At 35.7% G+C, this 17,275-nt stretch overlaps 1 protein-coding gene across 4 annotated transcripts in view; it reads left to right on the top strand.

The window, feature by feature from the left end:
* Positions 1-17,275, top strand: part of ODAD2 (outer dynein arm docking complex subunit 2) — a 175,852-nt gene that overhangs the window by 85,487 nt on the left and 73,090 nt on the right. For all 4 annotated transcript variants that reach the window (XM_081820782.1, XM_081820781.1, XM_006739479.3 and 1 more), the window contains one exon: positions 12,127-12,241. In XM_081820782.1, the coding sequence (XP_081676908.1) occupies positions 12,127-12,241 (115 nt within the window). The remainder of the gene's footprint in view (positions 1-12,126; positions 12,242-17,275) is intronic.

Below are 17,275 nucleotides of genomic sequence, written 5' to 3'. Positions count from 1 at the left end.
TTTCAACATTCCTCTGGCTATGCGGGGTCTTTTCTGGTTCCATACAAATTTTAGGATTATTTGTTCCATTTCTTTGAAAAAAGTGGATGGTATTTTGATGGGGATTGCATTGAATGTGTAGATTGCTCTAGTCAACCTTCCATTTTTTTAATAAAATCACTCTGATCATGTTGTATTACCCTTTTCATCTATTCTTGGATTTTACTAGTTGGTGTTTTGTATTCTGTGTTTATGTTGATGAGATATTTTGATTTATAATCTTCTTGTAATATTTTTGTCAAATTTTAGTATATGGGTTATGCTGGCCTTATAAAACAAGTTGGAAGATCATCTTTCCTCTCTATTTTCAAGTAGAGTTTGTATAGGTTTATTTCTTTCTTAAATGTTTGATAGAATTCACCAGCAAAACCATCTGGGTTTTGTGGAAAGGATTTTTGTTGATGGTGATTTATTTGTTTTGAGTGTTAAAGGTAAATTATATGTCTTTAATAAATATGGTACTATTTAGGTTTTCCATGTCTTCTTGGGTCAATTTTGGTAATTTGTGTTTCACAAAGACTATATTTGTTTTCATTTAAGTTTAGTTAATTGGCACAGTTATTTATAATGTCCTTGTATTATTATTTTTATAATTTTATCACTTGCAGGTTATGTAATAATAGTAATTTGTGTTCTCTCTCTGTGTGTGTCTCTTTTTTGGTCAGTCTCTCTGAAGCAGCTCATGGTCTATTTTTTTAATAACATGTGAGCTACAAATGGTTTTACATTATTAAATATTTACAAAACAAAGAAGAATATGCAACAGAGATCATATATTGCCTACATAGCCTAAAATATTCAGTCTCTTTACATAAAAAGTAAAGAATAATTGCTCTAGTGGTTTATCAGTATTATTCATCTTGTTTTTATTATTTTATTTCTTTTACTCATCTCAGGTTTAAGTTTTTGCGCTTTTTCTACTCTCTTGAAGTAGAAGCCATGACGGTTGATACTATAGGTCCATCCTTTTGGCAATATGAGTATTTAAAGCTACATCTTTCCTTCTCAGACTATTTTAGCACATCACACAAATATGTTTTCTTTTTATTTGATTCAAAATATTTCCTGAATTTCTTTGTGAATTCTCTTTGAAGAGGTTCAAAGGTTACCTACAAGTGTTGCTTAATTTCCAAAATTTGGGTATTTTCCAGAGGCCATATCATTATTGATTTTTATTTTAAAACCATGTCAGAGATTATATTCTCTGAGATTTTAACTTTTTCATATTTAGTTTTATGGCCTGGCCATGTGGTCCATTTTTGTAAATATTCTGTTTGCATGGGAGAAAAAAATGTGTATTCTGCAGTTGTGTGTAATGTTTTTAAAATGTTGATTAAGTCAGGTTGGTTAAGTCTGTTGTTCAGTCTTCTGTATCTCTTCACATTTTTTTCCTATTCTATCAACTCCTGAGAAGGAGGTGTTAAAATTGTCCACCATGGTTATCAATTTATTTATTTCTAGTTTTCTCTATGTAGTTGTAATTCCCTCCATTGACAGAAACTGACTCTCATCTGTACTTATTAGACCTAGCTCCCGTATATAACCAGTCCTCCATGTTCACCCCTATCATGTCCCCTTTGTAGATACTATCCTCACCCTGCTTTGGCTCTGATTCAACATGCTGGACTGCCCAGACTCTGCATGTTCTCTTTATCCTATTCAGGCTCTGGTACCTCATGCCGGGTCACCTTGCCCTTGTATGTCTTCACTCCTCACCCTGCTCAGTCTCTGATTTCCCATGCCAGGCTGCTCCACTGTGTTGTTTCCCTCCTCATCCTGTTCAGGCTCATCATTACACAACAGGCTGATTCTCAGTGTGACTATCCTTCTGCTAGGGTTCTATCTTTCCATATTGAGTTGTACCCCTAGAGGCTGCTCTGATCACTTTAGGATCAGATACCCCATGCCTGTTTTACCTTATCCTTAGAGATTCCCTCTTCATCTTCTTGGGCTCTAACACCTCATGTGGGGCCAGTAAAGCACTTTTACCTTCTACCATTGTTCTCCCACACATAATGATTTTGGGGCTGAATTATTCAGGAGGCACAAGGAAGGGGCTTTACCATTATTTTTGAAGGATATTTTTTACTCAGTTTAGAAGTCTAGATGAACAGCTCTTTTTCTTCTAGCACAATATAAATGCCGTTCTCCTGTATTTTTGCTTTCATTGTTTCCTGTGAGAAGTCAGCTTTTGTTTTTATTTTAATTCCCTATACCTGATGTGTCTTTTTTCTTTAGCTGGTTTTAAGATCTGCTTCTTAGCTTTGGATTTCAGCAGTTTGATTATGATACGCTGAAGGTGTGGTGTTCTTTGTCCTTTTTCTGTTTAGGGTTCACTGAGCTGCTCAGACCTGTGGATTAATGTCTTCCATCAGTTTTAGACCTCAGTCATTGTCTTCACAAATATTCTTTGGTCTCATTCTCTCTCTCTCTCTTCTCTTCCTGAAACTCCGATTTCACACGTATTATTTCATTTAATATTCCACAGACATTGGACTTTTTTTTCACTTTTTCTCCTTATTTTTCAGTTTGTTTGCTTTTTTTTAATTATCTAATTTATTTATTTATTTATAAATTTTTTTATTCTTATATTATCCCCATACATTGCATCATTAGTTGTAGATGTAGTGTTCCATGATTCATTGTTTGTGCATAACACCCAGTGCTCCATGCAGAATGTGCCCTCCTCAATACCCATCACCAGGCTAACCCATCCTCCCACCCCCCTCCACTCTAGAACCCTTAGTTTGTTTTTCAGAGTCCATCGTCTCTCATGGTTCGTCTACCCCTCCAATTTCCCCCCCTTCATATTTTTCAGTTTGGATACCTTTTCTTAGAGTTCACAGATTCCTTTCTCTGCTATTTCCAGTTTTTTCTTAAGCCCATCTAATAAATTCTTCATTTCTTATGGCAGTTTTCAAGTCTAGCATTTCTACTTGTTTTTTTTTTTTTAGTTTTCGTGTCTCTGGTTGCAGACTTTTCTTTCTTTTGAATTCAATTATAAACATTTTTAAAAAATACATAATCTTAGTCAAATTATATAAGTGCCTCTTAATCAGGAAACAACAAAGTATTTTATACAATTGAAAGGTATCCATTTGGTAGGTTATTGTTCAGTCATTAGAGCTCATACTTGTACTATTAAAAACAATTGAGTAGGGGCACCTGACTCTTGATTTAGACTCAGGTCATGGTCTCAGGGGTTGTCATATCAACCCTTGTGGGGCTCTGTGCTGGGCGTGGAGCCTGCTTAAGATTCTTTCTCTCCTTCTCCCTCTGCCCCCCCCAAAAAGAAAAGAAAACAAGTAATTGTGTAGGTATGGACAGATTAATGGAACACAATAGATACACTAAATATATATCTATATGTCTATATAACTACATATCAAAATTTACAATACTATGACTGGTATGAGGTTATACATCATTGTGGTTTCAATTTGCATCTCCCTGATGATGAGTGGTGTTGAGCATCTTTTCATGTGTCTCTTGGCTATCTGGATGTTGCCTTTGGAAAAATGCCTATTCAGGTATGGTGCCTATTTTTTAATCAGATTATTTGTGGGTTTTTGGTATTGATTTGTATTTCTTTAAATATTTTGGATATTAATCCCTTATCAGATATATTTTATCCCATTTGGTAGGTTGCCTTTTTGTTTTGTTGATAGTTTCCTTTGTTGTATAAAAGCTTTTTAGTTTAATGTCCCAATATTCATTTTTACTTTTGTTTACTTTGCCTGAGGAGACAGATCCACTATACTTAAATTTTTTAAATTTTAGGATATTATCAGAGTGACCATAAAAAAATGCTGGATCCTGGGCACCTGGGTGACTCAGTCGTTAAGCATCTGCCTTCGGCTCGGGTCATGATCCCAGGGTCCTGGGATCGAGCCCCACATAGGGTTCCCTGCTCCGTGGGAAGCCTGCTTCTCCCTCTCCCACTCCCCCTGCTTGTGTTCCCTCTCTCGCTGTGTCTCTCTCTGTCAAATAAATAAGTAAAATCTTAAAAAAAAATGCTAGATCCCTACTTCCTTCTTATAGAAAATTCATATCATTAACAGATTTAAGTATAAACAAAATATGTTGTAAGAGAACAAAAGAAATATTCCAGTTTTATTATCTTGGGATGTGAATGGCTATTCTAAGTGTAAGTAAAAGATCAAAATCATAAAGGAAATAATTGATAGATTCAATTATATAGGATTTTAAATGCTGAGGAAGAATGAAAAAGAGAGAGAGAAAAATCTCCTCTGGAGATTTTTTTGCTTCTGCTGGAAATGACCATTATAGTAACTCCTTACTCAACAAATTAGTAACTAAAGGGAAAGAATTAAACATGTATTCTGCCTTTCTATAGGATAACTAAGCCCCCAGTTGATGAGAGGAAGATCTTCTTTATAAAAGAATGCCAGTTAGGGGCGCCTGGGTGGCTCAGCCGGTTAAGCGTCTGCCTTCGGCTCAGGTCATGATCCCAGGGTTCTGGGATCGAGCCCCGCATCGGGCTCCCTGCTCCGCAGGAAGCCTGCTTCTCCCTCTCCCACTCCCCCTGCTCGTGTTCCCTCTCTTGCTGTGTCTCTCTCTGTCAAATAAATAAATAAAATCTTTAAAAAAAAAAAAAAGAATGCCAGTTATTAAGTAGAGTATACAAAATTCAAAACAATCACTACAAGTCCCAATAAAATAATTATTTTAGGCAAGGATAATTAATAGATGCTAAAACTTTAAGGTAGGGAAAATGTTGTTGGGACACGACCTTCTTAGAGTGACAAAGTGTCACCACACAGATTGTTATTCAATGAAAATGGAAACATACATCTTTATAATGAAGATATATAATGGTTATCAGTGTACTTAAAGGACCAAACTTGGCATCACTAAGAGTGGGACAATTGATATTATGAGCCTCTGAATGTGTTGTGTGATGTGAGGTACATACCGTCACCTATGACGTATTGTGCCAAAAATATGTAATTTGAATCAAACTCAGATTTTAGTTCTAATTTCCTCTTCATGGAAAACACAGAGAATAAAGGAAAAATTTAATGACACCTTGAGAAAGCAATCAAACTCTGTAGGACTTGATCTGTTTAAAAAGTCAATGCCATAAATGTGTTCTATAATAAAAGAGACTAAGAAGACATATCAAAAATATAGGGCACAATCCTTGTTTGAAATCAGTTTTTGTTTGTTTATAAAGCTCTAAAGGATGTTCTGGGAGCAATTAGAAATATTTGAATCTGAACTGGATACTTGATTACATTACAGAACTGCTTTTAAGTTTCTCAAAGGTGACAGTGGTACAATGATAGCATAAAAGGTGATACTTTTTTTAAAAGATGAAAATTTGAAAATTTTAGTTGTGAATAGTTCTATCTCTAACTTACTTGCAAATGGTTTAGAAAAAATGAACACACACATATTGATAGATGATGCAGACTTGTTAGGTTTTGAATGTTATGCCTATTGGTGTTTATTTTACCATTAAAAACTCTTAAGTATGTTTGGAATTTTCCATAATGACAAGGAGAAGAAAAATTAAGATGAAAAATTGAAGTTTTTGCACTTAATGGCAAAATTAAGATAGTTGCTGATGCTGGTAACTGGTTTTCTTATTATTTGTGGATGTGGAATCAAACTGACATAACTTTTATGGAGAACAGTCTGTTATGTATTAAAATTAACATATACAGAATCTTTTCTGAGCAATTCCATTCCTCAGCATTTGTCCTTAGAAGATAATCAGTGCATTGCAAAAGGATGCAAGGGTGGCCTTTGCAATGTTATTTTTATTCCCATTATTATGCAAAACCAGAAAGAACCTAATTTCAATTAATAAAGGATCAGTTAAATATATATATATATATACATATATATTTTTAGCTAAATATATTATGGTACATCAATATAGCAATACTATCTTGTCATTAAAAATGATTATTATAAATCCATATTCTGTGTCATATTCATTGACATAGAAGTTCCATTACATATATTGAATTAAAAAGGCAGATTATAAAGCAGAAGGTATAGTGAGTGGAATGGGTATCTTGTCATTGTGGTGACCATAAATATTAACATTTGCATTGGTCCATTTTGCTCTCTATTTTGGGCAAACCATGCCTCAGCTGCCTTTAATGCACTCATCTAAATCATGTGCATTTTTTTCAGAGAAGAAAGAAAAGATAAATTATGTTTTATTTGCTTATACAACCAATACATCAGACAGGGTTGGTCAGGCACTCTACTTCTGTTTTCTCATTGAGTAATAACAGTGTTGGAGTAGATGTTCTCTAGGATCCAATACCAATATTGGATGAATGTAATGATGACTGCGTAACTTTCATTTAGTGTTTACTGAAAATGACAGGTTCTCCATGCCAGGGACTACACCAGGTACCAGAATACCTTCTCCGTTGCCCCACACTAGCTTCCCTCACCCCCACAGGGTTCCTGCCACATGGACAGTCTCCTTGCACACCCCCACCTCCATCCCACCACACTTCTCTGGTTTATTTTTCTCCAGTCACTTTTCAACATTTCATATAATATGCAGATTTTACTTTTATTCTATGTCTTTTCCCCAAAGAATATTAGCTCCATGAAAGCAGGAATTCCTGTTTGCTTTCAAGGTGGAAAAATCCCCAGTGCCTCAAAAATTACCTGGCACCTGCTAGGCACTCTCTTAATATTTACTGTAAGAATAATTTTTTTTTTCTGAGAAAATGTTTCTGGGACTTTTCTAATAATATTGTTTATGCAACTATAAAAGGATAGATTATCATTCTGTGCTACCAGCACCAAGAAATTCTGGGACATACCTTTCCAGAGGCTGTCACATTTGCTTCTTTCCTTCAAATGTGGTCTCCCATAGAGTCTTTAATATAATATCTAGAGATGTTATCATAAAAACAGAGAATCATTATAAAAAAGTAAAATTCTTTTCTAATTATAGGTTTTCACAAGGATGATCATTTCATTCTGACATCCTTTATGTTTCCATTTTTACTGAGTTGCCAACTTGGTTTCAATACTTATAGATTTCAGTTGCATCCTTTAACGTGGTGTAAGAATATCACGTTCTCCCAGACTGACCACATTTAGTGTGAGCCATTGTCAGATAATAATATTTACCAGTGTACTTCTCAGTGAAAATTATGAAATTTTGAGAAGTCATGTAACATTATGGTTTCAAATATAGTTGTATTGACATTGCCAGAAAGAAACTCTACAACCTTGGCTGTGCCTACTCTGTGGGCACAAACTCTTCACTTCTATTCATGCATGTGTCTTCAATGAGCAGGCAAGCCAGCCAGACTTCTTAACGATCTTCGCAAATGTTATTATAACAGCAACAACAACAACCAAAAAAAAAAAAAAAAAACTGAGAAAGATAACAAGCAGCTATGCCATTTTTGGTTTGTTTGGGTTTGTTTAATAGCCAGAGTATGAATACGTGTTAATCTTTCTAGGACTATTATTCTGCCAGCCACACAGTTTGACTTCTATGATAAAGTTTAAGATTTTGAAAACACAATTCAGTTATGTGTTTATAATGTCAAAGAATTAATGTAAAATTCAACTGATAATAAAAATGGGAAGAGCTTACCTACTACTGGAAATGAATTCAGAGCAAGATATCAATCAGATTAAAAAACTATACAAAAGGAGATAACCCCATTGCAATGGACAGTGGGTGTAAATTAATGTCACCTATAAGCCCATCATTGTATATGGGCAAATGTTATGGGCAAAAAGCAATAAAGTTATAAAGAAATTCTATCAAAATACACTTTCACCTTAAAACAACTTCAAATGAAAACTTACTCTAATGGTTATATTTAGAACTTGAGCAGGTACTTTGCAAGAATGAGGTGAGGTTAGAAATGAATGTATTTGTGTTGGGAGAGATTTTTGATTCATGGAGCAAAGACTGTCTTGTTTCAGGTTCATTTAACCAATAGTCACTGGCTGTGGTAGCATGCCACAGTAGGTGGTACATGAGTCCGGCAGTCAAGGAAATGACACAATAATTATAATAATAATGGGGAGGTGATAGGTATTAAGGAGGGCACATGATGTGATGAGCACTGGGTGTTATATGTAACTGAAGAATTACTGAACTCTACGTCTGAAACTAATGATGTTCTATATGTTGGTTAATTGAATTTAAATTAAAATTTTTTTTTAATTTAAAAATTTTAAAAATAATTAATGGGGAGGTAAGCATACACACATGACTACAAGGCAAAGCACTGTGCCATGAATATCAGAAAGGGGTACAGCAAAACTCATAAGAGGCTCAAGGTGGGAGAAGCCAGAGGATCTGTGGGAGAAGTTTTGTTATAGACCTTAAAAGATGGGCTATTACAGCCAAAGAGGGCAATGGCATAGGGAAAGGCTTATAGTTGAGAGAATTTCTGTAGTCTGTAAGTAAACTAGTGTCTCCCCTTTGCATTCATATGGAACCCCATGCACCCATCTAGTGTAGCATTGATCAAAATGGATTATAATGGTTTCTTTATCTCCCTCACTAGATTGCATTTTGCTGAAATACAGTTAAAATCCTCTATATTTGCAGATTCTGTATTTGTGAATTCATATCCCTGCCAAATTTTATTGGTAACCTCCAAATCAATACATACAGCACTTTCACTGTTATTCACACACCTGTGCAGAGCAGGGCAAAATCTGAGTCTCCTCATGCACCTGTCCAGCTGACGGTGAACAAGGCCAGGCTCTGCCTTCTTGTTTCAGCTCTCCTACTGCAAACAAGTGTCTTTTTATAGGCTGTGTAGTGCCACATTCTTCCCATGTTTGTGTTTTGAGTTGGTTATTTTGCTGTTTAAAATGGTCCCTAAGCAAAGTGCTGAAGAGTGATCCAGTCTAATGCTCCCAAGTACAAGAAGGTTTGATGTGCCTTACAGGGCAAATATGTGCTAGGGAAGCTTTGCTCAGGATGAACTGCAGTGCTGCTGGCCATGGGTTGGTTCAGTGTTAATGAATCAACAATGTATATTAAATAAGGTGCTTTAAACAGAAACACACATAAAACATGGTTATAGATTGATCAGTTGACAAAAATGTTCTGAACAGAGGCTCTCAGGAACAAAATTTTGTATTTCCCGGAGCAATGGTTCAGTACTTACTAATTCCCTGTGTGCAGTGACTTTATAGAACATAACTACCCCACGTAATGAGAATTGACTGTATCCGTTATTTCTGTATGCTTAGCACTTAGTGTTTAGTAGATGGCCCAAGAGTTTTATGAGCAAATGCCTGAATACTGGGACTTGGGAAGAATAAACCAGCTCATTGGAAATGTTAAATACTGAGTTCAGGAATCAGGGTTTTAATACCACACAGGCGACGGGAAGCCCTTGGAAATTTTCTCCTGGAGTGCAAGCATTGATTGAATGTGCCAGGTAGTGTGATGGACAGAATGAATATCCCTGGGGACCTGCTCTCAAGGAGCTACTACAGAAGCTCCACAAGGTCCTTTAGGAAGATTAATCTCACAGGAATTCATAGGATGGGTAGAATTGAGAGAAATTGAAGACACAAAACCAAGGATGCAGCTACCCCACAGCTATCCTGATATGATGTGGTAAAGACCAGAATTAGGGTGCTGGTAAGAGGAAGAGGGAAGTAAGGGGTGGATACTTGGCTTATTTTTTTCCTTTTCTTTTCTTTTAAGATTTTATTTATTTATTTGAGAGAGAGTGCACGCATGTGAGCAGGGAGAGGGACAGAGGGAGAGAGAATCTCAAGCAGACTCCGTGCTGAGTGTGGGCTGGCCATGGGCCTCCATCTCATCACCCTGAGATCATGACCTGAGCCGAAACCAAAAGTTGGCCACTCAACTGACTGAGCCACCCAGGTGCCCCAAAACTTGGCTTATTATGAAATCGGCAGTAAATAACTTGATACAGAGAATGAGGGAGATGGAAGGGACAAAGTTAAATCCTGTAGTTTGCTACCTCCTGACTTTGTTAGCTCCTGTTTTTGCAAATGTGTTTCAATCATGTTTCCCTCATCTAAGGTTATTACTCTGTGCTGTGCTGAGTCTTTTAAGGGATCAGTGATGGAGTCACAATCCTCCTCTGTTACAACTAAGCAGCCGATGAGTTAGTTGACTAGGGCTTGGGGTGACGATTGGGGACAGTAGATGTAGTTTTACAATTGATAGTGAATTTTTATAGTTAATTGTGAAATTTTTGCCTGGGGGAGGAGAGGGGTCCACACTGAATTATCCCTTTAAAAAAAAACCCAGAAAGGTGTGCCATGCAAATGACTTCCACTGTAATGTGAAGTTATGGGGGTCCAGCTCTGTACAGTTAAATATTACTAATGCAAATTTTACTGTTACATTTGCAAGAAAGTAGGACAGACCTATTGTTCATTGAGAAATTGCATGTGAAAAAATACAGAGACCCAAGGATCAGCAGCAATCATGCTTTCAGTGCTATATGTAAAGCAATAAGATGGTTTAACTTTGTAAAGTAAATCCTTCATTGTGAAGGGCTCGGTATCTTTCTTTACATTTTCCATCAGTTGAGAAATAAAACTTTTTCTCTCAGCATGATATTGACAGAAAGCTTTAGGTTTGTAAAGCTATTTAGTTAAACTTCATGTTAAAATACTTTCTCAGTGTGCTTTTTTCTTATTAAAAGTCATTTTCTAAAGAGACAATTTGTATCTTACTACAAGCTATTTGTATTACCAACTATTTTATAAGGTTATGCAAAGCTGATATCATACTTGGACCCTTTGAAATAACACATATTTTTTTGCCCTGGCAAACTCATCTCAGATAATCAAGAAATGTAGTTGTCTTTATGTCAATTTTCAAGAAAGAATTTGAATGGCATTCTAAGCTAGTGGTATTTATTCTATCTGTGGCTAAATGCTACATGTGTTTAACTCAACCTGAGATTAAAAATCAAAGGAGTTTTGATGTTCTTTATCTTTTTTCATCTGCTTTGAGTTTAACATATCTTTCTGAACAAAGCCATTTTTGTAAAGGATACTAAGTTTTGTTTGGGCCACCTTCTCAACTGCAAGTGTACTCAATGGATCTAAATGCAAGGTTATGCTCCCTGGACTAATTGATATATAAACAGAAGACAGATGGTGTAGAGATGACTCTGATGATAATTCATTTTTCAGCTAGTCATGAGGATATTTTGATTACAGTGTGTTTAAGTAATTATAACACAGTCTGCATGTTAGTCTTGCTGAGAAGGGAGCACATGGAAAACAAGTTACGTGTTACCCACGCCTAACAAAGGGTGCACTGTAGCATAATGATTTTAATTCCTAATGCTAGATTAGGACTGGAGGAGTTTAAAATATGTCATGCAGTAAGGTAAGTCAATTAAACGTAGACCAAATAAAAAAGGTAACTTCACAGTTTTGAGGCATAAATATTTGTTTTGGAAAGTATATAGATGTTACTATATGAAAGAAACCAGTATTTTGACATTTAGGTAACAGTCTGTGTACAGCTAATTAAAAAATTACATGGCTTGATTTTAAGTTTATGTGAATCGTAACTATCACGGACCTTGCTTTCTGTGTCATGAATTTAAAACTGAAATCAGAGATCTGGCAGTTCAGTAGCACATTCTATTCCTGCTGTTGTTAAAGGTTTTTTTAAGTAGGCTCCACGCCCAGCGTGGAGACCAACATGGGGCCTGACCGCAGGACCCTGAGATCAAGAACTGAGCTGAAACCCAAAGTCAGCCGCTTAACCGACTGAGCCACCCAGGCTCTCCTGCTTTTGTTGAAGTTTTGAAAGAAATTCTAGGGGCGCCTAGGTGGCACTCAGATGGTTAAGCATCTGCCTTCAGCTCAGCCCGTGTTGGGCTCCCGGCTCAGCAGGGAGTCTGCTTCTCCCTCTCCCTCTGCCTCTCCCCCTGCTCATACTCTAACTTTCCGTCTCAAATGAATGAATAAAATCTTTAAAAAAAAAAAAAATCTAAGCAAATGTCAAAAGGAGATAAAATAGAATTGTGTGGATAGATAGGCCATTTAAATTTTCATTTCTACATACTAATTACACTTTATCTTTTTTTGGTCTCACAATAGGATAATTGATCGCTTAGATGGAGTTCGTTTGTTGTGGTCCCTGCTGAAAAATCCTCACCCACACGTGAAGGCCAGTGCAGCTTGGGCCCTCTGTCCCTGCATCCAAAATGCTAAGGTAAGAACAGACTATAAATCAATCCCTTCTAGAATCTCTAATACTATATTGAATAATGTCATCACAGTCGCTAATTGCTTTTGACTTACTTTTGGTCCAACTTATCTGGTAGAAAAGAGTGCTGAATGTTTGTACCAAAATAATTTTTGAGCAATGACTTTTCCTGGTTAGTTTTTAAATGCCAAATGAAACTAGGCTCAGGTGGCAGTGCTTAGCAAGTTCTACCTGGCTGGTGCAATTGAAACAGGTATGCCAGGTAAGTCAAGAGGAAGATAAGTTGACTGTTCTTATCTCTTGGGTAATAAGAAAATTGTCTGTATTTACTTGCTACTCTAAGAAGCATAAAATTGCTTCTATCTTATTTATATAACCTGAAATATGACAGTGAAAGATCACCAAGTTCTTTGTTACCTTGAAAAAGTAAAATAATTTCATGAATCCCACTTTTTTTTATCAATAAAGACTGGATATAAAACCCATAAATAAAAATTTTACATGACAAAAAAAAAAGACTGAACTGGAAGAATTTTAGCTCCTCATTTGTAAATTTTGTTATTTTATATAAAGATCTCTTTTCAGCCTATTCCTATTTTCTTAAAATTTTTTTCTATTGCTTTAGAGATTGCCTTTTCAGATCCTTGTTGCTAGAGATATTTTTCTCTGTTGAATATTTTTATTTAAAGGATTTTACTCCTATAATAAACTTAACATGACTCTAAATATCATCCTAAATATTTGTGACTAGAAATAATCTTTTGTAAAAAGTGAATAGTGATGTGTACTAATAATAGAGGAGACCTATTACAAACTGGTCAATAGAACCATTTTTTTATAGCAGCAAAATAAATATATAAAACATAACAATATTTTATAACAAAAAATAAAAACACCTCAAATGTCAACCTACAGGAAAATGGACAATAGGATGATACTATGGTCATATAATATCATACAATGCAGCAGTGAAAAACAAATGTATTTCAGTAATGTATTCATCAATATCAATACACCTCATAAACATATTGAGCAAAAATACCAAGTTTCAGAAGTAGATGTATAATGTAATTCCTGTTCTATATAATAAGGTCCACAGAAATTTGTAAAATGTAAAATTTAAATGATATTATTTAGGGACCAAGGAAGAGCTCACTAAGGAAATATCACTACATATCCTTAAAGGATATGTAGTTCAGTTACCTGAACTAATCAGCCCAGTCCTTCACTCATAAATATGAACAACAAAGGATCACCAAATATTTAAGGAAGACTAATGGCATTTGAGACAAGCCAGTATTGATAAGTAGAATTAACTTCAGAGGAAACAGAGATAATGTAAGGAACAGAATATAATATGAAATTTTAAAAATTTGTATCTTCAGAATGACCCAAGGGGAATACTATATCCAAAATGGCTGTTATTAAAAAAAGGTCATTCATAGATTAACAAAGACTTTTTGGAAATTAAATATATATTTGGTGGGGCACCTGGGTGGTGCAGTCAGTTGATCATCCAGCTCTTGATTTCGGCTTAAGTCATGATCTCAGGGTCCTGGGATCAAGCCCCGCATCAAGTTCCATGCTTGGTGGGAAGTCTGCTTGAGGATTCTCTCTCTGTCCCTCTCCCTTGCCCCTCCCCCCAATAAATAAATAAATAAATCTTAAAAATATATGTATTTGGCTAGACAATAAATTTAACAGAAGAGACAAATAGTAGATATGACTGAGTAATTATCTGAAAGATAAAGTCTAGTAAATAAGAATGCAAAATAGAAGTAAAAAGAAAATAGCAGGTGGGGGGAGGTTTGAAAAAAAATAGCACAAGAAAATACATGAAAGGAAAGAGAGCAACTGAAAGGAAGAAAAATCATCGTTAAAAAAAAAAAAAAGTGGGAAGGTTCTGTAAATTGAAGAGTTGAAGAAAGATTCTAGTCTTCAGATTAAAAAGATCCACTTAGTGCCAAGCAGGAAAAACAAAGAAAGTTACCTATACCTTGACATAAATTCAAATTTGATGTTTCCAGAAAATTAAAGGAAAGGAAAAAGTTACATAAGAACAAGGATCACACCAGTATTAGACTTAACATCATTCACAATAAATTGTAAAAGAAAATGGAACAAATCCTTTACTGTCTTCAGAGGAAAGTATTTCCATCCTGGAATTCTATATCCTATAAAAACTAGCATTCAAGTGAGTGTGGAGTAAGGACAGAATAAAGACATTTTTCTTTCAGAAATGTCAAGACTCAGGAAGCTTATTCCCCATAAACCTTTTCTGGAAAAAAAAAAAAGTTTAGACTATTTTCCAGCAAAACAAAAGATTTTAAAAAAGAGAATAACATTAGTTATAGAAACAATTACTCCCTGGAATTTATAGTTAAATATAGTTTGTGTTGATAATATGGCTCTCAAATTTTATAAAATTTTTAAGAAAGAATTTAAAAGTAATAGCATAAAATAAAATTAAAAGCAGATAGTATTATCACAGTTAACAGTCTGAATCTAAACTGCCAGATGATTCCACAGGTAAACACATACTAAAAGGTCTTTACTTTTCCTGGGGAAGGATGTTATAGATACTGGTTCATTCTCAATCATCATCAAAAATATAAATTTAAATACAGAATTTAATTCTGTTTCATCGATGAGATACCATTTCGTGTATAGATAACATTTCTACATAGTGCTGTTATTACGTGTAAATTGTGTCCTTTATTCACATGGATTTTAACTACAAATCTGCCTATTTATCTATTACTAGCTGTTATAAGACATTCTGTAAGAGACATTCCAATATTTTCATTTTCATTATTCCTGCCCAGGATTTCTCTCCTGAATATCTGACAATGCTAGCAACCTAAACTGAACCACACTCAAACTAAACACAGCCCAATATGTTTGTCAGTTAGCCCTTGGCCCCAAGGCCTCCACTAGATCCAAGCCTCCATAAAGAACTCCAACTTGCTCCATTTCTGATGAACCTTACCTACCCTCTGCACATTCTATACTCCTACCACCTTAGTGTCTTTAAACTGTTCTCAAGAAAAGGAAACCTCAGCCGCCATCGTATCGTTCCTGAGGGAAAAGCAGATGCGTGATATCTGCTTGTTCACTACTCTTACCAAGAACTACACTCCTCCTCTATATGCATTATCATTTAGGTAACACAAGTGTTTGAAGAATTTTAAACAAGGAAGTGATGTGAGCAGATTAGTTAATTAGAAGATATGAGTGGGTGATTAATTAGGCTTGTGCAGTGGTTCAGGTGAAAATAATTAGAATCTGACCTAACACAGTGGCAGTGTGGGCAAAGAGGAAGAGTCAGTATAAAAAATAATTGCAGGGGGCGCCTGGGTGGCTCAGATGGTTGAGCGTCTGCCTTCGGCTCAGGTCATGATCCCAGGGTCCTGGATCGAGTCCCACATCGGGCTCCCTGCTAGGTGGGGAGCCTGCTTCTCCCTCTGCCTCTCTCTCTCTCTCTCTGACTCTCAGGAATAAATAAATAAAACATTTAAAATAAATAAAATAAAATAAAAAATAATTGCAGGGGCGCCTGGATGGTTCAATTGGTTAAGCGTCTGACTCTTGATTTCGGCTCAGGTCATGATCTCAGGGTTGTGAGATCAACCGCGCTGGGCATGGAGCCTGCTTAAGATTCTCTCTCTCCCTCTCCTTCTGCCCTTCCCCCACTCTCTTTCTCTAAAAAAAAAAAGAAAGAAAGAAAAGAAATACTTGCAAAGTAGTTGCAGATATTGGTGAGTGATTGGATGTTGGCTGTGAGAAGGAGGTCAAGAGAGAGTTTGAATTTTTTTTGTTTTTGTATTTTAACTTTGAAAACTAAGAAATAGTAACTTTACAAAACATGAGAAGAACACGATGTCAGGCAAAGATGGTGGATTTGCTTTCATCCAGGTAGAGATATCCAGTCATTTGAGTATATGAACCTGGGTATCTGGAAAGAACTCAGGACTGGAGATGGATATGTGAGAATTACCAGCATGTCAGAAGTAGCTGAAGTCTGAAGAATAAAGGAAAGGCAGAGGGTGGGGAGTGAGAAGAGAAGGGCAAAGAGAAGTCATACAAGACTAAGGTAGAAGACTAAGATAGATTATAATCATGGAGGGTGACAAGAAAGGCAAGAAAGGAAACACATTCAAGAAGGGGGGGGTCATATTCAATAATATCATATGCCCCTAGGAGGTCATTTACCTTTGAAATTGAAATGAGTACATTCAATATGAAAAATAGGTGGTCATTGTTCATAGACATTTTAATTGAGAAGAGAGAATTTAAGTCAGATGGCAGTGGGGTAAGAAATTAATTAAGGGGAGAAACATATAAAGAGGGTTAGTAGTTCTTACTAGAAGTTTAGCTGTTAGGAGACAGTATGAAGTCCAGATACCTCAGGTTTAAGGGAATGACTAATAAGGGAAAGGTATGAGAGAGAGGGAGAGGGTATGTGTGTAGCAGATGTAGGAAGGGAGTGAGGAAAGGAGGGAGGGAGGGAGGGAAGGAAGGAAGGAATAGCTCTAACTATTCCTTAATTTTACAAGCACATTGCTCTGAGTAGTGTAAAAAACTTGTGGAGTGCCAACCAAAAGGACACTTCTAGATGCATAATTCCTAAAAGTGAGTCCACTGAGAGCAAGCCACAACTTCTGGTAAGAAATACTGAAAAAGGCAACTTGTTATTTCATCCAGATGACACACACATAGCCAATCTCCTGTCTGTCTATCTATCATCATTGAATTTAAAAGTCAGAAAATTATCAAAAGGATCTGAATTAATACCCTTATCTAAATTGAAAAAATTGAAGTCAGACTTTTCCTAGCTGACAGTAAGTATAATTTGGCTGATTATTTCAACAACGAGGACTGGTATTTCTGATTAGTAATATAGAAGACATATCCATAAATTGAATTAACTAAATATTCAGAGTAAAAATTTTGATGACATATATATCAGAAAATATATCTTCTAGGACTTAATTTATGGTGAACATTTTTAGATGTCAATTTGTAATAGATGGATACATA

This window comes from Leptonychotes weddellii, chromosome 5, assembly GCF_054177405.1.
Source record: "Leptonychotes weddellii isolate Sample4059 chromosome 5, ASM5417740v2, whole genome shotgun sequence".
NCBI classification, from domain to species: Eukaryota; Metazoa; Chordata; class Mammalia; order Carnivora; family Phocidae; genus Leptonychotes; species Leptonychotes weddellii.
The sequence above is the reverse complement of the archived record's forward strand: the minus strand, read 5'-3'. Positions and strand labels throughout refer to the sequence as shown.